Genomic DNA, 21,262 nt, shown 5'->3' with positions numbered 1-21,262 from the left:
CGACGCAGATATGCCAGCGACCGGTTTGCAGAATAAATACATATTCCATGTGGAATCCCGAGCCTGCAGCACTGTGGACAACTGTTGTATTCTTTATTAAGCCTAGATTAAAAATGAGTAGTTGTCTTTTTCCCCGTTTTGGACATAGTAATGTAAATTATTTATAAGATTCCTTCTAAATTTCTAAGTGTTGCTGCTTGTTACTATAACGCCCTTACAAAACTCGGTCTGCATCCAGATTGCAATATGTTTACCTGCGCATCTATTAATAACCTTAGCTGCAGGCGATTGATCAGGGCCATACAGAAGGCCAGCCCAGCTCGGCGTCATATAACCCAAAGCATCGACAACTTCTATCAAGCTCCGACGGTCTGGAAAGCCTAATCCATCAAAAGAGCAAGCCTAGAAACTCACCGTCGTTCAAGCGACCATTACAGTTGACCCGGGACAGCTAAACCTTCTCTATCTCCGCAATCATATTGCCATCACTGATGTAGTAATCTTGCTTCAACATCTCCCAACTGCTGCCGACACACCAACTCCTAATTACAAACTCACACCGCCAGAGTTTCGCTTTGGGCTTTAGTCACGGGCGATCCACGATATATGTCAAGAACCGATGCGGGATCGCCTCGCTACTCCAAGCGGACTTCGCTGGAGCCTTCAACTCAGTGGACCACAGGAAGCTTATTGCAGCCCTACAGAAAATGGGTATCCAGCTGTGGCTATTACGCTGGCTTACAAGCTATCTCACGGCGCGCACGGCACGGGTCCGATTTGATGGCGCGGTGTCCGAGCCATTTGAAGTCAAAGCTGGATTCCCATAGGGATCTCCGCTGTCACCAATACTCTTCATTATGTTCATCACAAGCCTCTATAAAGACCTCGAGGAGGATCAGGGAGTATTTATTGTTGGATTTGCCGACGATACAACCCTACTTGCCTTCGGGACCTTGGCGGCAGAGACACGGGTGCGACTCGAAGCTGCATGGGAAATCTGCGCCAACTGGGCCCGAATCACCTTTAAGCAGGACAAAGCCAAACCTTGGGAGAGGGGGCGGCCTAGGCCTAGCGGAGTCTGCTTAGTCAAGCCCCCGGGTATTAGTGGTGCTCCACAACGCCTAGTCCCAATTCCCTAATCGCCTAATAGGCCCCTGGTCAAAGACACACGAGCCCAGATCCGTCGGAGGAATCGACCCTATCGCAGTGGGCTCCAAGCCGATGGTCCGAGGGCCGAAATAAGGACCTCGCCTTGCGTGGATGAGGACGTGGGTGGGATCGTGGGCCGTGGGGCGGCTCAGCTCGAAAAGTGGGCGCCTAGATTGTCGCCGATTCGGGAGAGAAAAAGTGAAGGGAGTGAGGATCAAGAGAGGATCGAAACCTATGGGACGTCTTTGTACCGATCGGTCAATTGGGGGACCCTTTGCGAAGATTCCCGTTGGAAGCGCCAAACGCGTAAATCGAGCAGCTTTCGCCTTGTCCTCTCACCGTCGTCTTTGTGGCTTGGCGTTGCCGATGCGAGCGCGCGGTGGCGTGTCTTGGATTCCGCCTCCAACCAACAACCCAATTACCTTTTGCAACCCCCTCGAGCGAATAAGCCCATTTGTCTGCGGCCCCCCTGCAGGAGGAACCTCGCTGACAGTTCTGTAATGTTCTGCGCTGGGTAGGGGTCGCGGATATGTGACAAAAAGGAAGACGAAGTAGAACAGCCACCACGAAAACGTGATGGTGATGAACGGATGGCGTAGATGATTGTCTCAGTCCCAATGTGCACCACAGAGCGTGGCGGAAACACATATGTGAAACGTTGCACGACCACCCGTTGGTCCTTTCGATATCTGTCGCAAGTGAATCGGTTTGGCCCCTCCAAAGAGGTTGAGAGTATCTTGATTGCAGAATGACCTAGGAGAAGGATAAAGAACCTCGTTAGAAAGACGAAAAATATATTCCACTGTGGGGTGTGTTGCCTGGCTATGGCCGACGCGATGGTTAACCGCACACCGGCGGTGCGGTCCTCAACCTCCCCAGCCTACTTAATCGAAATAATGCTCGTGGGACTTCGATGGCCCTGTGGAGAATAGGATAGAAGGGCAGAATGTTGAGTTGAGGGGGGGAAGTGTTGCTGAAGAGGTAGAGAGGGCGAGATGTACGGAACGGAGAATCGCAAAGGGGCAGCACTCTTTGGGACTAGCGCCTTGAGGTCTCGCAAAGCTTGACCCAGGTTCTGGATGGCTTCCACGTACCTCGTGTTTGCCAAGCTCATGACTTCCTGACTCTCAAATTGGACAGCCATAAAGGCCAGGCTGACTGCGTCGACACTGCACGCAAGATGCCCGATGACTGGAGCCTGGGTATAGAGGGGGACGAGAGAGGTACAGCTGCGTGAAAATCCTGTGACATACAGCGAGAAGAATGTTTCTCGACAGCGTGTGTCCATGTCCAAATTAATGCCCCACATTGGCAAGAGAAAACCAGATGCTTCAGCTGGATACTGCCCCGGACGGGCCAAGACCTTGTTCTTGGCTGCATCCGTCTCGTCGCGGAAGACCAAGTCCTGGAGATTCCGGTATCCGTGGCACACGATTTTGGCTCTCTGGCACTGGCCGCAGCTTTCAAGCTTCAAGTCGCACTGTAATCTCTCCATCAGCGAACTTCGGACAATTGATGAACGTTCGCACTTGGATGTGGGGGGCAAGGGTTGGCCACGTCATACCCGGAGCTTCCGCTTCCTACAAGGAAGACAGTCCTTTGAAGGCCGACCTTTGTTGACCATGGTACTTGGCTAGGTTCCTTTCTTCTTAGCGTAGCTTGTACCTGGTGAAGCACAGAGCCTCCGACGAAAGATGGAGGTGGCCGAAGTGGATTGAATCAGGATGATAGTGATGGGCTGAATTGGAGGGAAGGCCACTCTATAACGGAAAAGGAAAGCCATCCGGAGTTCAGAATAGCCCATTCCGTCAAGGTTAAACCGATTTATCAGTTGGAAGGTTAGAGAGAAGAAACTTTACCGACTTCTTGGTCAGCAAGGGTCCCGTTCTTGGCATAGCTTCATCGGAGTATCGATGGACAACATGACAACTCCAGAAGGCTAGCCCGATTAACTTAGCTAGCGGGAAGGTTTCCGACACATACCGGGTTCAATGGCAGGGTACTCAATGCAGCTCCTTTTAGGCAAACAGCCCAGGTTCAGATAATTCAAGACGTCAATATTCAATTTCGAACTGCTAGTATATACTTTTTCCTCTATTACTTAGGATTGATGCTTCTGAATCTCCTCCACCAAAGTTTGCCGATAACTCCGGCGATCGGCGGATTCTATCCAGTCATAAGATTCCCAATCTTCCTACTAACGACCACCTTGACGCCGAATAACAGACTGCCTGCGTTTGATATGGGTCGTGATACTAGGGGCTAGGGAATCCGTTACCTCTTGCCCTTGATCTCTCATGTCGAGTTCTCCGTTTGGGGACGCACGGCGTATTGGTTGGCGGGGGGCTTTCATTTAGCTGGGTTCTTCTTTCGAATATCGGTCCATCCCAAGCCCCTAGAAAAGGCGAAGCTGCAAACTCCAGCTGCAGCAGTAAAGTAGAAGATATAATTGACTGCTACTGAATATGCCTTTAATATACTGGGAAGACTGTCGGCACTGGCAACTTTTCTGATGCCTATGGTACCTGCGGAAATAATAGATCGCATGTTGACTTCAGGAGTATAGTGTTGGATTTCTATCCTCAAACTATTGCTAAAGATTGTTTGTATAATACTAAGGGAGAATGCCCCGCTGAATGTATAGCCGAGTATGATGAAAGCGGTTTCGATAGCAATCTGGGGACGCGGTAAGAAGGTTTGAACGTTAAGAATAGGCTTGCAAATTATATCAGCGGATATTCTAAATAGTTGTTGCACGATGAAGCTATATATTAAGACGAGGTGCGAAGTAGTAATGAGGGGCGTTCTATATTATTTGCATACCCAGCCCACAACCTGCTCCCAAGATAATCTGATAACCAATTAATTTTCCAGTAGATATACAGAATGTATAAGTAGAGATTAATCTGCTGCCAATTAAAACGATAGTAGCTCTGACGATACTAAAAGGTATATAATAGCCAATTATTTATACTAAAGCAAAGGGTCAGCCTAGCCAATTAATACAGATAAATATCTTATAAAAAGAGCTACTAAGTATAACAAGAATAATTTAACTAATAATAAAAGCAAAAGATAGACTCTACTGAGACTTGGAGATATATCCATAACAGCTTGGAAATAAATCGGCAAGTAGTATAACATGCAGAACGAGGTTATAATTAAGAAAAGTATAACCAGAGCAGAATACCATATAACTCTTTAGCGGACTAAGTATAAAGGAATTATTATGCCTTTATCTTGCCGATGTTCCACAAACCCAAAGATTATAATAGTTGCTCCAGCGCCATAAAAGAGGCTGATAATGGTGGCACTATTCCAGGCGTATTGATTGCCACCAAACTGAAGAGCGAGGAGAAGCTATACTGCGGCGCCCGCAAAGAAGAGAAAGCCGATGAAATCGACTTTCTCTCTAAGGATTTTCAGAGCTAAGAGACCAGTTGATACGGGTCTGTTTTCGGGCATGTTGTAGCTAAGGAATAGAACCATCGCCACGGCGCCGATTGGAAGATTGATGTAAAAGCCTGCGTTATTGATAATTGTTAGAACGAATAACCCGAGTCATCGCGCAGAGAATAATTTACTTCTGGGCCAAAGAACTCGGGAACTTATACTATTGCTATGTTGCGTATTGCGTTAGAAGTCCTCTAATAACAGGACTAAGAGCGAGCCCAGCTTAAGAGACTGTAATCTGTCAGCAGATATCTGGGGAGAGGAAAAGATTTAAGAATATATACTTCCCATTCCAAGACCTATTAATACTATTTCGCATTTTAGCTTGACTTTTCAATAAGAATAACATAGACTACGTCCTACCTGGGCGCTTCTTTATGGAAATAGACCCAGAAATGAGGATGAATATACCATTCTGCAGGCCAGATGCGCCGATGCCCTTAATAGCGCGAGCGATAATAAGTATTGTGGACGACGCGGTAGTACTACTTAAAAGTAACCCCAGCTTAAAGATTGTAAAAAAGCTAATAAAGGTCTACTGATATTGAATATTAATTAGCCCGACGAAGTGTAATTACTAATAGAGTGAATAGATTTATCTTTATATTAAGATATTATATAGAGTACCTGCATTGCTAGAAGTAAGTACTGTGTATCCTGCTTAAAATAATTCTAGCGACAAGGGCGGAGGGTTTAACGTACTTGGCAAGCTGGTACGACGCGCTATACTAACTGACATCTAGCAGCGAATAAAACTCACTGGTAAGATGCGGGATGGCCTATAATGGATAATTAAATAAAGTGGCCCTATAAAGGTATATGGGAAGATATACTGTTAAGACGATAGAAGAATCTAACATCAATAGGAATGCTACAGTTGTAGTTATGAGAATAAGGCTCCATAGCCGCTAACCAGTTAGATACTTAGGCTCCTTTACTATGGCCTGGTATGACTTTTCGTCGGGCTTCTAATTCTTAATAAGGGCTTTGGGTAGATAAGCTGGTTGTTAACTCTTTAAATTTATGGCCTCCCGGTTGTTCTCAGGCATTTGGACAGTATCTTAACAAGAAAGAAACAACAAATAAAGATTAAAGACTGAAAGATAGTTAATTGTGTTGTATTTGGTGTATCTGACTTGGTGCTAGAAGTATTTCATTATGATATTAATATAATATATCTAGGCCGGAGATTGCTACGAGCAAATTACTAATCTTCAAAGGCTACCCCCGCCTCTAGGTAAACCCCCTGATTTCCCTAATATCATTTCTATTACTACTAGTAAATATTATTTGTTGGCCTATAAAATAGTTCATATATAGCTATATATTTGTTATTACCACTCTATTAGCATAAGCAGGTCCGTCAACTAGGAGTCGTCAGTAAGTTCCAGTATGAAGTCTCCGGTGTCTGGCACCTCTATCGATCCGATATTCTGTTCGCCTATAGGAAATCCCGGATTTGCAGCCTGTGCTCTTAATTTGGACTCCCAGTGCGTCGTCGCGGATTCCACCACTGAAGCCAACCTCGTTAAATAATCCGGTGGTCTGTCTGCGATTAACCCTCCTGCTGTGGCTGCGTCCCTGAAGTTTTGGGTAATTTTTTGCTCGATAAAAACCAGATTAATTGTTTTTATTTCTTCGATTCTGACCTAGCTGGGATTTTTAATTGCCAAGAGTTTGTATAAGTATAGTAAGTAATATGTTAGTTGAAAGAAGCTTGATGTTAAGAAACCTATATATTCCCTTGGGGTATATATAAAAAAGATATTGAAATAGTTTCTAATAGAGATGAGATAAATATAAAGTGCTTCTAGTTGATTGAAATCTAGGCTGGGACTAATTGGGATTTCCTTAAATAATATAAATTTGTAGATTTTAAGTTGGGTATTATAAAAATAATTAAGTAAGACTCCTATAAGCTACAGTTAGCATGGTGATGGTTTAGTTATATCTATCTTGACTAAACCTACTGCTGTTTTGCAATTCTAAAAACACCAGGTATTTAATGTCGTCTAAGTCTGCCTGTAGCGTTTTGACGTAGAAGGGAGCTGGTGGCTTTAGTACTACGTCTTAACCTATTTCTTACTTATACAGGGGGGATTGCTATATTCGCTCTACTATTAATTAAAGCTTAACAAGCGCAGCCAAAATTAAGTCGCTCTCACATTCCTTGATATCGGCAAGTTGGTCGATATATTCGCTTATATATGGCGTCCACTGAAGAGTATCGATTCGGTCTAGGTTGCAGGAGACGCTAGGATTATCAGCAAAATGGATTATCAAGCGACAAAATTACTCATATAGAGCTTAGAAAATATAGACTGAGTACCCCTCTTCTCTCCTCTATTGTCCTGCCCCCGGATACCTAAGGTTTGTGGAATCTGTAGTTGGCTCTTTTATTCGGGCCTGACGTCGGCTTTAGGTTGAGCCCAAGATTAAAGATAATAGAAATAGCTAGCTATGTAAACAGGGTTAGGAATGGACGTCTGTATACCTGCAGGTTGCTCCTGTATACTGTTAGTGCTGCTATATTACTTGATTTACTTCTTGGTTGGCATAATACTGACTAAGTAATACAGATAAGTAAACCTAAGAGCTCTTCTATGCTTCTCTCTAGGTCTGAAACTATTGACTGCCCTAAAATACGTTGTATGTGGCTATATAATTTACTTTGCTGAAGGGTAGACTGTATTGAAACTGTATATATACAAAGCCAGAGAAACGGCCTTGTGGCCTATATATCGGCTGCGGAGGTTTGCAGTGGAATATACATAAATAGCACGTGTACCAATCTGAGGGCTATGAACTTGTCAAGCAATTCCTACTCATCCTCTACTGGTGAGTCATCTAGTATTTGAAGAGAAGTGGCAATACTTGTAGTTGATACTTGGGTTGATTTATTACTTAGTTGAAAGGGAATTGATATTAGAATATTAGTATGCTGAGTCTTAAGGACTGGCATTCCCGGTACGACAGGCACATTCCCGGAAACCACTGAAGTCCCCGCATCGGCTGGATTGGCAGGACTGCCGGCAGTTAAAGTGAGAAGAGATACCAAGCTATCAATCTTGGCCTCTAGCTGTTCATTCCTAGACTTGGATAATCTCGTTGCATCGCGGTTTCGCTTGGTTCCCGATTGCATATAATCTTTTCCAAGGCATCGACATCTTCCAGCTTGTCAGTTTACCCAAGTAAGCTCCAGGGGTTGTTAGTGGGTGGAGCTAACCTCTGGCAGGCATCTCCGGGGTTCAGGATTATGCATCGGCATTTCGACCGGGCATAATTTGTACATGCCGTTCCATAGGCTGCGTGCTGGGCTGGGTGTTCCATAGTGCATAGGTATCGGAGTTGAGGGACGGAAATATTAACGAGCTCTTAAGAAGATTAGTCATGGGCTCATGGGTGTTGAGGGATGAATTGGACGGCGATCGGAGATGGAGATGTCAACTCCAGATCGGCAAAGTGAAGCTAGACTTTAAATGGAGAAGTGAGTCGGAGACGGCTTTGGTAAATGCCGATTGCCGAGGCTATTATCTTTCAGTGGACTGGACAGCGAATCAACGAGCCGAGCGGCCTCTACGGAAGGCTATCCAGGACTGGGTCAAAACCCATTTTCCATCGATTTTAGTCAATACAGGGACCCTACCCCATACCCCCATGTCGCCCACCCCACCTCGGTATATGGATTAATTCATATCGAAATATACCATACTACGTATTGAAAATTGATGGATCCAATACGCCTAGGTCAATCAAGAGATAAAGAATTGATCAAATGATCTGACTTCAAAGCTGATTGTCTTGATTATCTTGGGTCCTTCCGGACGCCTCTTTCCGTGAGGGATTTTAACTGTCAATCTCACCCAGGGACTCATACCTGCACCGCCGGTGTTACCTCAGGCACTCAGGCCCACACACTAAGCGAACAGACGCGCGGATCACGTGGTTCTGTGAGAGGGCCTGAGTGATTTCCGACGCATTTTGGTGTGAGTGGGACTATTTGTTGCAAAGAATATAAGGGGGGGTATGCGGTCCCACAAGGGACGTTCGTCTTTTTGTGACACTATTTCCCACAGCTATGCAAAGACGACGCCACCGCCGGCTTCACTAGATGAGGTCACAGGCACTTCAGTTAAACCGTACGTATAAAAAAGACACAGCACGACTCTGTAGCATCGAATTGCACAATGCAAGAACCCGCCACGCCTCTTTCATCTCTCGGCTGGAGGTACAGGTCGTCAAATGAATTAATAGGAGATTGTTGCGATGCGACTGGCCTTCGTTATTCTGCAGTTGTCTTGAATGCTCCTCATCGAGCCTTATTTTGGTTTCGGATTCCCGGATCCAGGTGGGCATTCGATAGCCTCGAATAACAAAGGCTATGAATCGTTTCCATAATTTCCAATACCTCTGCCGGCTACTCCTTTCAGCTGGAAGAGTAAATGGGTTCTGGCCGCAAGTCTCAAGCTTAGGACTGCGCAGCCAACATAAGAGGGTACGGCTTGTATGACGGGCTGTCGTTTCGCACCGCTCTAATACGTGTTCCAAGGCACTCAGAATGCATGCTATCTTCTGCTCGTCCTGCCAAGGGCTCACAACGTCTGGTTCTTCCTCATTGGGCGCTTGACCTAAGACATAGTCCACCGTCAGAGTGCGGTGATCGGGCAGCTGAGTCAGGGCCCGCAGAATGTCTCGCCGGGAGTCATGGAAGATAGCCGGCCATTGTGTGCGGTCCATCCAGACGCTTGTGGCTGCAAATGTGTCTTCTCCCAGTACTTTGCTGCAGACACGTGGCTGGTTTTCTTTCTCGAGATGTTTCTGATCCCGCAATAGCACGTCGTTCAAGTGAGTGTACACCTCGGGGGTTAAAGTTGTAGGTTCTGGTGGTTGAACCATCAAGGGCGAGGGTCCTACTGCCGGCGCTGTCTTCTTGCTAGTATTCCCCCGGCCTACTTCGAACCAACTGCTGCCCGCCCTAGTGGGAAAGAACCGCTGGCATTGTACACCCTGCACCCACGGCAGCTCGGGGATAGCCCCAAGGTTGCGGCCAGAGTTGTTATCTGTTGGTCTTCCTTTATTCCTAGGATTCTGCCACCCATGCTTTTCTGAGCAATGTGCCTGGATACTCTGAACCTGACGGACGACGTAAGGGCATTTCCGGCACCGAAGTCCTCGGTTTGTGGGGGGGCGAGGAGGGGAATTGGGTCGATTGTTGGAGGTGGAAGCTGGATTTCATTCAGCTCGGCCTGATTTCGTATAATACGAGGAATTCTTTTGATCATTGCTGATACATCACGTCGTTCGGTAGGTGTCATGTCGCGGTGTCTAACCCGCAAGTCGGTAACCACCTCCTCGGACACACAGCCGAAATGACATTTCTTGCACACAGCAATTCGATATTCTGGTAAGTGAATAAACGGATCCATAACAAAGCATTGAAAATATAAGGATTGTATTGTGGTATAGCAACGTAAACGCGAGAGTATACTCGTGTTACCAGAAATATTAATCTACGCAATGTATCACCGCGTTCCTTACCTAATACGCCGCCTTATTGCTTTTTATGATTACTCAGTATCCTTACCATCACTTCATCGGTAAAGTAGCCCCTAAAATACTTCGAACACCCGTTAAGTTGCCAAGGCAAGGGACTTAACGGCTGAATATCCAGCCCGAAGGGTAAATACCGTATACCTGTTTATAAACTCTCCTGGGGGAATCCCCTAGAAGCCCCCTTTCGACTGCGGCGGTAACCAGCTGTTAAACCACTTTAAACCTGTAGTCAGGGAGTTGACTGATAGACATAGGGTCCCTCTACCACTTCCTGACAGGCCCAATCAACTATGTACTGTATATTGAACTTCCCCTTTCCCTGTAGCTTATAGGAAAACGCCATTTAGTTAATGTAGCGTGGTGGATACGGCAGATCGGTCAGCTGTTGAGCCAGACGGCGTTGTTGGTCAGCAAGGCGTATCTTCATCCCTGCCTTATAGTTAGCCACAAACGCAGTACGTAGGAAACGCAGGCACATGAACCTTCCGTGGGCGTGTGGTTATAGAGGCTCTGACGGTCGAAAGGCGCCTCAAGGAGTAGGCCTTGCTGCGAGGTAACTCGTGAAACGGCAACATAACTAATACCGGCCTGGAAGTTGCGTGTAGCGAGGTCAGTAACTATCTGATCCTTCGTTAGGCTCTGGCATTTGTGAACAGTGATAGCAAATGACACGATCAGGGGAAACTGCATGCAAGCGCAGGTCTCGTTGCCCACTAGGAAATCACGCGTGACTGGAAGGATGGGTACGATTTTCCTGCCCTCGTTAGTTGTTAGATACGGCGGTCCATCGTAGCTATCGAAATCCACTATAATAACGGCTGGGGGGTCTTCCCATGGTTTGGCGCCTGCATTCCAGGCGATATCGTATATAGTACCCTGGGCGCCGTTAACTAGGCCAGCTGGCTGCCATAGATTGGTCGTGAGCATTACCCTGGCGCTCTTAGCAGCAGGGAACTTGTTAGATAGATTGCCAGCGTTGTCGCTTGGCGCCTGCCCCGCGCCGTTGCCCTGATTCTTTGCCTCCACCTGTATTGCCGGGGCGTTGAGGTGTACCATATGCTCGTAATTGTATTTGTTGACGCGGGCTTTTGTAGAATATACCTGCAAAGCGGCCCTGAATCTGTCAACCTCGCTCTGTGTTAGCTTGGCCTGTACCCGATTGCTAAGGAGGTTCTAGGACGGTATAGATAACTTAACTTCATGCAGTTCTTGCAACGCCTGACGGAACCGGGCCTGATCGTCCCCAGCCTGGTGCTGTACTGTCGTCAGGAAGACGGTGCGGTCAAATAACCGGTAGGCCGCCTGTCCTCTTCTTTCTAACGAAGACAGGCTGCTGCTAGTCGAATACAGGGGCTTTTGTCGGACTGGTGGTAACTGGAAGAAATCGCCCACAAGCAAGACGCTCACACCACCAAAGAACTCGAGGCTACGTTGTGGAAAGGCCTGCCGCAGGCGGGAATCGATCCGCGCCAGCTGCTCAAGCCCTAGCATGCTCTTTTCATCAATAACGAGGTATCTGACGTGCCGTAGGCGGGACTGAAGGGCGGCTGCGTCGGCTGGGGGAAGGTCGGTAAAGGCGCCACCTACTGGGAGACGTAGCAAGGAATGTATGGTGCTGCCCTGTATCTGGTTACTCGCAACGCCTGTTGGCGCTACGCGGCAAATAGGGCTAGGATTCGGTAGGGCAGCCGCCTGAAGATAGGAGGAAAGTACCTTGATAAGGAAGGACTTGCCTGTACTACTACCACCGTCAACGTGGAGAAGGATTTGAGTAGGATTTTGCGCCTGGAAGTGGCCCATAAAGGTGTCGTACACGAGCTGTTGTTGTGGGTTAAGCTGGTCACGCCAGTGAGGGCCAAGGACCTCTATATCGTTGGCTATAGGGTGGCTAGCGATAAGTTCTTTCCAGTAGCTGTCTCGAAATTCCGGATAAGTGCCTACATGCCGTGTCCAGTCGTAATTGACGTCGATATCGCGGCGGCCAAGTAGGTCAAGACCTTCCTGGGTAAGGGGGTTGTCAGGTAAAAAGGCGGCGAGGCGGATCCAGTCTTCGTCATCAAATTCTTCCTCCACAGGCAGAGTCTCGTACTGATCCTCTTAAGGTTGTAATCGAGCCTCTTTTGGCTGGCCGTAATGGTTATTACTATAACTGTAGTGCTGCCAATAATAGGAGAAGGCCTTAGCGTGAGAATTAAAACGCTGGCCGCTAAATATGAGGAGCTCATCAAGGCGGCGATGTGGGTGGTTTAACGTTAGCTTTATGCAGCAGTAATCTGGCTACTGTTAGCGTTCTGGATCAGCCTGGTAGCGAGGAAAGTAGACTAATACACGAGGCCTGCCGTTAATGTTGCCTGGCTGCCATTGCTTCCACATAGAAGGGTTCCTAGAGCGGAAATTCCAGTATTTGAGAAAGGAAACATAGGTCAGGTCCTCTAGGGCTTCTGAGCGTTGGCAGTACTTTTCGTAGACGTTGGGCGCCTCGTCAACCTCATCGCCGTCAATCCGTAGGGAGCGGGAATGCCTGTCAGGATTACGGCAATCAACGTATAGGCAGGTTCGTGAGCCCTCTTGTAACGGCAGACCGAGGAGCAAGTAGCTAACCTCCTGCTTCGAGTAGTCTCGCTCAGCAACTAACTGATTTAGGAGCTTTAACATAAAGGAAATCAGGGGGTTGTGGTCCTTGACCCGGGGCACCAGGGCCTTCCCAATCTGAGCAAACAACTCGCTCTTCTTTTCCAACTTGGAGCAGTATTTAGCTGCGTAATCGATTACCTGCTGTAGGCTCGTGCAGGGCGAGACATCTGTATTGGCTAGCCATGCAACAGTAAGCAAGCGGTTATAGTGGTTAATCTGGCTATCATTCCGCTCGCCCCTAAAGCTCCAGTACTTAGAATAAGGAACCTTGTCAAGGGAGGCTAGGAGGCGCTGCCCGTAAGGAAATCCAAAGCAGCACTCTACCTGCTTGGTATGCTTATTAAGCTGCATACAGTAGTTATTACATCGGTGGCGTTACACACAGTTAACTACCATTAATAGGAACTGAACGGTAAGGGGATGCTCCAATAGATTACTGATCAGGGGATTCCCTTCCCCAGGCACCTATATCCGCTGAGGCTCTGGGTTAACAGCAGATACGTAATATCCCCAGATTCGAGCAAATTGCTCTCGGGACTGACCATTATCAGGATCTAAGTCTGGGTGGCTATTTAACCAATATAGGCCATAGTGGTAACTGGAACCCCTGCCCTGCCACTTGTAGCGACTCTAAAAGTCCGTCAGGTTAAACTTCTGCTTCAGAACAATAGTCCTAAAGAGCATATAACGCTTATAGAAGTGATAAGCGGCAATGTGGGCGTTATCTCTCAGTAATTGCCGGGACAGGACTATCTGCGCCGCCTCAGGAGCTGCTTTCTACTCTTGGAATCGAGGTATATGACGATATAGGAACTCCCAGTGGTAATTAGCCGCACTTGCAGTAACGAAAAGGCCAGGCCTGCCTAGATTGTAGGCATATACCTCCAATTCCTTCCTTTGCTTATACCAATATAGCCGGGTGCCCCTGATTACGGCAGCTTAGCGCGTAATCAACTGGATTAGGGCCTGAGCCTCTGGCTCGTCAGGCTTAGCCATCGCTTCCTCTATGTCAGCGCGCGTAACGGGTTGACGGCGGCCTTCGTGTTGCTTGACTAAGTAGTTGCTTCGCTTTCTGACCTGCGCATGTAACAGGGTGTTGAGGGCGACGAAAGGCCACGTCTTATAGCGGGCAAAACGTCCGTCTTGCCATCTCATCGCATGGGCAAGGTAGTCCTGGTACGTGATGCTCCGTGGGCGAGGCTCCACGAAGTCCGCCTTGCCGTCAGGGTAGAGAGTAGGGAACGCGAGCGTTAACAGCGGCTGGGAACGGTTGAATTCGTTAATAGGAGTCCTGCGAATGGAAGGTAGTGGCATCTGGTGTTGAGCCTGCGCGCTAGGCGGCATATGCTCAAGATCGGCTATACGCTCAGGGTCAGGGGTACCATGAAGGAATCGGGACTGCAGGGCGTTTAATTCGGTATCGGTAACCTGCAAATTCGGGATCGCCGATGCGTCTGTATCGCTAGGATCCTCTTCTACAGCCTCCTTAACGGGGCCTTAGGGGACCTCGCCGTCAGGTATGTCAGCCACTTGGCAAGCGATGGAAGCAACTATGCTGCCGTTAAGAGGAAGCCGTTGCAAGCGATCCTGCCTCACGACGATATTGCGATAGCCTGGGTGGTGGCGCTGTAGGTAATGGAGCCAGGCCAGCAGATATGAGCGGCGTACCCGGAAATCGCGAGCAAATTGCTGCTGGAAGCGAGGGTCGCCCTCTATATTAGGAGGCCGCAGGAGTATGATATCTAGCTCTTCAGGTAGGACTGGGAGCTCTTCAAATAGCCTACTAACGTTGCGAAGAAAGTGGACAACGTGGCCGCGGTATTTATATTGAGCGCTACGTACCTGTAGGACCTTTACGTGTACGTGAATCCTAGTAATAAGTATCTCCTGAACCATCGTTAGATCAGGTAGATTGCCGGGGACTTCCCCAAAGTCAAGGTTATTTGTAGCGCTAAAGAAGTAGGGCTCGTCAGGGGCTCTCTCCCTGTCTCGACTAATACAGCGGCTGCAGATTTGCAAGCTATTTCTCTTTATATCGAACTAATGCTCCCCGCAGCAAATGTAACTATGTATCTTGTTGTCATTCAGGGCAGTATAGAACTCCCGTATAAGAGCCTGATCCTCCTCACTAAGGGCAGGCAAGTCAAGGTCCGCTGTAAAAGGTGGATTAACTATCTGGTTAAACTGTCGCTCTTGAGGCTCTGGCCGTGGCCGTGGGTTAAAGGTGCCTTGACGTGTATAACAGCCGCGGCAATGACCCTGTGGCAGTAATGAAGGTGTGACAGGGAATGATTCCTGTGGTATAGGCGTGCCTAGCACAACAGGAGCCATTGGAAAAGTGTCTTGAGGAATTGGCGTTTGAGGAATCGGCGTGCCTAGAATTACTGTTGGCAGACTAAGGGTAGGAGTGATAGGGGAAGGTCCCTCTACTGCGCTTGGGGTAGATAGCCCCAGCAGAGGTCTAGGCAGTCCCTGGAGTGCGGGCGCCAGGCGACGGAATAAAGTAGGCGTGGCAGGAGGCTGTAAGCCGTGCACAGACGCAGGTGTTGGCGCAGTCCGTCTTGGAGGCGTTAGGTTAGCTAGAGAATCGGTCCTTTTCGTGGCTCTGTGTGGCGATAGCCTCAAGGCGATATTCCGCATGGCGGCAACGGCGGCTCGGGATTCAGATATACGTTCCCTTCGGCGTGCCCTACAGCTAGTACAGTCTCCTGTAAACTTCCTAGCGTCCTTGACGCTTCGAAATTCGACTTCGGGCAGGTCTTGCTTGCAGGTGTGGCAGTTTCGAACTGCCTGGGGCATATCGTCCTCCATCTGGTTGTATATGTATCCGCCTCTTACCCACCTAGACTGCTGGATATCTCTCGGGCAGGGAGGCTTTGTGACGGCTTACGTCCAATACCGTGATCGATCTCGATGGAGAGGCTGTCTTTGAGGTAGTTAGATCACGTCTGAATAGCCAGGGAGTAAACAGCACTGCTTTCCGGAGGCAGAGTAACCGGGGAATCTTCAGAGGTAGGCTGGCTGCGGAGGTAATATGTGAACCTAGATACTGTTAGCAACCTGATGAGTTTGATAGATTTGACAGAAAAGGGAAGCAGCTGCCACGTAGGTAAGGGTTATTCAGTGAGGATCGTGCTTAGCAACTCAACAAATTGACTGCATTGAAGTAAAGAAGAACTGAAAGCTCTTGGAGGGCTTGCCAAGCTAGCGAGTTACCTAGTCAACGCTCAGGGGGTGGTTTGTGGCGATGCCTTCATTTGGTGGCGTTAACGGTCGACCAATTCGCGCACGAGTTGAGAACATGCCAGGCCAATTAGCCAATCACAGGAGGTTTTATGCTCGATTCTTTCTGACTGAGTAAAACGCCCTTCGGGCTGAATAAAACGCCCTTCGGGCTGAATTAGCATTGGTATCCGAGGTCTAAGTGCATGCACGCAGAGAAGATGTACCTGATGAATCAGTGATTGTCTGCTGTTTGTCATGTGTCGCGATGTTCTAACATTGAAGTAGCCAGCAAACCAGTAAGGTTGAAGAGCTCATGTGTAGACTTTGGGAGATAGTTATGGTGCTAACAGATATGGTCGAACTCATAAATGCTTGGCAAAAAAAAAAATGAATCCCGTGAAGACGGCCTCGGATAGTTCCAGCGTGCCTTTCATTGTCGAGCCTAGAAGCAATATCCACGTCGTCCGGATTGACTTCAATGATAGCCCTGGATGACAAAAGAAACACGTTTCGTGTGCGGGGTCATTGGGCGAAATCACAGACAGGGCCATCATGTTTCTGCGGGCATCACGTGATACGATATCTGGAACACATGGTTTTCTGTAGGCTGTACAGTGAGTGTAGAAGATATGATTTGTATGGTACAAGTATACAAAATATCTTGCTATGTTCGCCTGGTGCCTGAAAGAATTCGTGGTGGTAGCTGGAGAACGTTCTGCTCTCCCAGCATGTTACTCAACCTCGAGTGGATCATGAGATGACTTGATTTGCATTCGATCGTTGTATCCGAATCATTTTGCTCTACTCAAGGTGCCAATGACCATGGGACTTTATTGTAAACTACCCTTGATTTTAACAGGTATGTATCAGTGCCAACACGAAGACTCGGGTGAACTATGAGTGCAGACGGAGCGGGTAAACTGGGGGCCTGGAGGTTGTCAGACGGAGATATGGACCACAATACGCTACTGGTAAGAGGAGTGATCATTCCCTTTTTCCGTAGCGGCATTGCGATAGCAAACATACCTAAAAAGAAAGGGAGAACATTAATAAGCGCGACTATAACAGCTATTAGAGCAGAAGTGCAATAACATAAGGAGATTGTAAGAGAGCAGTGTAAAGGTCAGTGTAAGTGAAAGAAAAAGAAAACCCATGTCTTGCCATTTAACAGGCTAGACAGTTCCTTTATATCATCAACTAGCTAGATGCTTATTTGCTAGGCATATAGACTGCTAGCTAGTTAGACACTTATTAAAACTCCGAGTGTTCAAAGCCCCATCACAATATCCCCCGCCTCAGTAGTCGCTGGGGTGTCTAATGCCCTTAGGGAAAATTCAAGAACGCGACATCGAAAAACCTGTTTCCCGTAGAGTTGTAGCTTGAAACATAGCTGTCTCCCCAAGGCTGCACCCACGTGTCTGCAAGTTTATCAGTATTTCTTCTCTGGTTTCATGTGATATTAACCCACCGTATGTCGTAGCTGGCTTCGACTGACAAAGCCAAATGAGAGTATTGTTCAGACCGTCCCTCATGCCATTGCTGGGAAACTCGGAGAGTACGGCAGAATACTCTTTCTTAGTGGTGCCGAGAACAGGGCCCTGGAAATCGGAGGTAATTCCATTGCCTGTAGTTCCAACCTCCAGTTCTTTGTAGTTGGAGATGCTAGGTTGGGTATGAAGAGCAATGGCGTCCCAGACGAGCTGTACTCTTCGTTTATCCCACTTTTTACCATATTTGTTATTCCGGATGAATTCCCTGGCGGCAATTGCACCGTCCACCTCGAATCTCTTATCATGGCTTACAAATGGCGAGCCGGGGGTTTGGTCCCAGCCCAAGTCGTGTAGAAGAGCAGCCACAGCATGCACCTCTAAGTCAACGGTGTTGCGAAGGGTCTCGTTGTGTTCGATAATAATGGCACCAAACAGCCAACTCCGCATGACATGCTTGTAGCCAAAGTTACTGCTGTGCTTGAGAGCGTAGTCGTGGGCATCGCGCACGATTGGGGTATCGACAACTTCAACACCAGCAATCGTTCGTCGAGGCACAGCATGGCGGTAAGAAAGGCCATTTTTTGCGGTAATTGAAGCCTGAGCTGGCCGAAACGGCAGAGCCAGCAGAAGCAAGAGAAGCTGTGCTACCTTAGGGTATACCATTGTGATAAGGAATTTCGGGAGTTAGACAATATCTTCAAAGAGGTGGAAGAACGATGCTGGATTGCTTTGGGCAGAACCTCGAGTACGGATTGGGACAGAAATCTAACTTATATAACATATAATTGTTGATTTGTAAAGCACCAGCGGCACGCTCAATTCACAATGCTATAAGCATCCCACTTCGTCAGCCGTTCAACCGAAAATGATTATTTTCATCTTGTTCAGTAATCATCAACCGCAGATCAGCGGGGCAAAAATTCCTTCCACATGGACTTAAATTCCGAAGGTGGTCGGATATAAAGACGCTTAGTTCAAGCTCCTCACCAACATGAGAGGAAAATAAGACAACTAGAAGGTAATTTAATGTGGAAAAAAGGAAGAGTTATTTCACACTCGCATAACCTGTTGGACTAGAATTTCAGTCCATTTCTTTTCATAATTCCATTTCTCACATTTGTGGCGATATAACTTGACGGCTTATTGTCATCGCATTTTCCAGCTATAGCAAGTGGAATTAAAGTGACACTTCCCGTCAGATCCGAATAGGGACGGTCAATCGGCATATTATTTGGGCCGTTTGTTCCCCTATTATATAATAACTTTTGGTCAACAAACGGAAGAACGGAATCCTAGAAATCTTACCATTATAATGCCCTGATCGGCTCGACGGCAAAACATACTTTTCTCGACAAAGTTAGTGGATCCTGTCCCCTAAAAGGCAAAAGATAAGCCTTCCTCTTCGTGGCCCCGCAGCGGGGGAACTTGTCCCCCGCATCCATACAAGATCCGATACCTCTCGGATATATTTGGCAGCGATGTGCTGTTGACCATCCTCATTCGCCAATAACCAATAATCCGAGGATGAGCCTGATAGCCGTTTACCCGGCAAGCTAATTGTAATACCCGGGCGTCGACGGATATACCCCAAGTCATTCCTCGCATCCCACTGGGTTCCTCGCATCCCACTAGGGAGGAGGGAATAGAATGGTTTGTAAGCCTCGGACAATTATATAAACGAGAGAAATGAAAAAAAAAAAAAAAAATAGTCAGTACAGAAATGTGGAGAAGCTAATGACAGCACAGTTGAGAAATACCTGGACCGAGTAATGAGCACCTTCAGCGTTCTCTATATAACGGTAGCATGCCATCTCATCTAACAGAGTGAATAATATCCAACCACTTAACTCTTTAACCTTCCATCTTGCGGCTTCCATCTTAAATTCTTTTTCATTACTATCGCCTACTATAGACAGTCAACGCGGAGACTTGATACTTCTAGACATACTGGAGTTAGGTCTTATCGTACCATCCGCCGCTCTAGCTGCCAATACCTCCTCTTTTGTCAAGAAGCACTGCAACGTAATGATCTACAATCATGTAGCTCGCTCGGCCTATTGGGCTTTGATCATAGCCTAAAAACTCCCACAATTTGCAAATACAGACCTGAGTCTTGTCTTCATCAGCTGTATGCTCCACGACATGGGATGGGCCGCGGCTAAGGAGCTCCTAGCCCAAGACAAACGCTTTGAAGTCGATGGTATAAATATCGCCAAAGGATTCCTAAAGGATCATACCGGATCGGAGTATTATGATAATGAGACTACAGAAGTATGGGACCTAGTAAGAATCCAGCGAGCTTGGGATGCAATTGCATTCCACACGACACCGTCTATTACACAGCACGCCGCAGCTGAAGTAGCTCTTATAAACTTAGGCGTTACAGCCGATTTCTTGGGTCCTAATCTTGACCTTGGCCTCGGACCAAACCTGATTTCAAGAGAAGAATATCGGGCGGTGACAAAACTATTTCCGCGCAATGGATTTACATATGAAGGCCTGAAGCAGGTAATATGTGGAATATATAGGACCAAGCCAAATACTACCTACGATAATTTTGTGGGCGAGTTTGGAGTTCGGTTTGGCATTAATAGCGAAGGATCTGGTAAAGATAAATTTGCTGAGGAGGTGGAGAAGGCGCATTTTGTAAACTTTTCCAAGTTTGCATTAGATGCTCTTAAAGTTCTTAACAAGGAAATTTTAGGAGATAATAAATAGTCACCTGGAAAGTGCACATTTACAATGAGCAGCTCCCTAGCTTAGCTATCAACAGACTTGGTTACATAAGACTACCTCTTGCACATTATTAGACCAGTAACCTACATTGCTCAACATCTACGTCCTGGTTCATTCGATCATAATACGCTACCCACTTACCCTAGACTCACCTCTAGTATAAGTGCCCGACTCGTCACACAGACACAACACTTCGTGGCTATTAGTAGCATGCGCCCAACTACCTTCCAGTGTGTGGTGGCCTGGGTGTAAACGAGCTAAAACCAACCAGACTTGCCTATCCTGATATCATATCCGATATGATAAATTATCCTGATATGATATCGGCTTAGCAGGATAGCAGAGATGATATCACGCTAGCAGCTTTAGCAGCGATGATAACAACAGACATCTAAGCTTAAAGGTAAATATTTTGTTCAGTTCTAATCTAGATTATCGTCCGAATCAACCCGAATACTACCGTTTATTTTACCGTCCACAACAAGCCCTCTACCACCACGTGATGATGGTATAATGAGTCCTTCACGCAGCCAGTTGCCGATGCATTCAACCTTCTCCAGATTAACACATGACATCCTTTCGCGATTCCATGATAAAGTACGTCTTCCTCCACTAAATGTAGACTCGGAGTCGGCAGAACCAGGGGACAGATAGTACATCGATGGCCATGCGACTGAGATGCGGATATGTCCGAACCTGATCCCTCGTCGCATTGGCTTCGTCGACACCATGAGTCTCGAACGATTCGATCTCGACTTCTCCAAGATCTGCAAGGATATTATACGGGGCACAAGGTTCAGCTGGGACGTCTTCTTAGAGCTCGGCAACGGAATCAGGTTCGGGCCGTGCCTGCCAGCACAATTATGCCAGCTCGCCTGCTAAGCTGTTCCCGTATTCCCACTAGTTACCTGTCTCGGACTCTCTATATATATATCAGTGGAGAAAAATGTCGTCAGGTGAAGCTTTGTCGCGTGAAACTGAAATCACAAATGCCATAACAATTGGACATTTAAATGCGATAA

The 21,262-nt window shown here is 47.3% G+C and overlaps 6 protein-coding genes across 6 annotated transcripts; 2 read left to right on the top strand and 4 right to left on the bottom strand.

The window, feature by feature from the left end:
- Positions 1–857: 857 nt before the first annotated feature.
- BGZ61DRAFT_540436 (uncharacterized protein) lies at positions 858–1,242 on the top strand (the record flags this gene model as incomplete). Its single annotated transcript, XM_046254907.1, has 2 exons — positions 858–1,098; positions 1,151–1,242. 2 exons carry the CDS (start codon positions 858–860, stop codon positions 1,240–1,242), a joined length of 333 nt encoding a protein of 110 aa, XP_046095455.1.
- A 5,926-nt stretch (positions 1,243–7,168) lies between these two features.
- Positions 7,169–7,327, bottom strand: BGZ61DRAFT_370992 (uncharacterized protein; the record flags this gene model as incomplete). Its single annotated transcript, XM_046242060.1, has 1 exon — positions 7,169–7,327. A coding segment is annotated over one exon (159 nt), but the record flags the coding sequence as incomplete, so codon positions are not given.
- Positions 7,328–8,683: 1,356 nt separating this feature from the next.
- Positions 8,684–10,028, bottom strand: BGZ61DRAFT_567505 (uncharacterized protein; the record flags this gene model as incomplete). The annotated part of the gene is made up of 2 exons (XM_046255969.1): positions 8,684–9,827; positions 9,965–10,028. 2 exons carry the CDS (start codon positions 10,026–10,028, stop codon positions 8,731–8,733), a joined length of 1,161 nt encoding a protein of 386 aa, XP_046095453.1. The 3' UTR covers positions 8,684–8,730.
- A 7,309-nt stretch (positions 10,029–17,337) lies between these two features.
- On the bottom strand, positions 17,338–18,167 carry BGZ61DRAFT_370959 (uncharacterized protein; the record flags this gene model as incomplete). Its single annotated transcript, XM_046242054.1, has 2 exons — positions 17,338–17,432; positions 17,483–18,167. The coding sequence occupies 2 exons, from the start codon at positions 18,165–18,167 to the stop codon at positions 17,338–17,340; spliced, it is 780 nt and encodes a 259-aa protein (XP_046095452.1).
- A 1,251-nt stretch (positions 18,168–19,418) lies between these two features.
- Positions 19,419–20,259, top strand: BGZ61DRAFT_465714 (uncharacterized protein; the record flags this gene model as incomplete). The annotated part of the gene is made up of 2 exons (XM_046247612.1): positions 19,419–19,544; positions 19,668–20,259. Coding segments are annotated over 2 exons (681 nt in total), but the record flags the coding sequence as incomplete, so codon positions are not given.
- A 249-nt stretch (positions 20,260–20,508) lies between these two features.
- On the bottom strand, positions 20,509–20,946 carry BGZ61DRAFT_174056 (uncharacterized protein). The gene has a single exon (XM_046237615.1). The coding sequence runs from the start codon at positions 20,897–20,899 to the stop codon at positions 20,663–20,665; it is 237 nt and encodes a 78-aa protein (XP_046095450.1). The 5' UTR covers positions 20,900–20,946; the 3' UTR covers positions 20,509–20,662.
- Between the last annotated feature and the right edge of the window lie 316 nt (positions 20,947–21,262).

This window comes from Ilyonectria robusta, assembly GCF_021365365.1.
Source record: "Ilyonectria robusta strain PMI_751 chromosome Unknown BGZ61scaffold_43, whole genome shotgun sequence".
Classification (NCBI taxonomy): domain Eukaryota; kingdom Fungi; phylum Ascomycota; class Sordariomycetes; order Hypocreales; family Nectriaceae; genus Ilyonectria; species Ilyonectria robusta.
This window is presented reverse-complemented; position numbering and strand designations above follow the sequence as displayed.

Bases quoted from the DNA above. Each gene is read 5' to 3' on its own strand.
- BGZ61DRAFT_174056 (XM_046237615.1), bottom strand. From the start codon at position 20,899: ATGTACTATCTGTCCCCTGGTTCTGCCGACTCCGAGTCTACATTTAGT.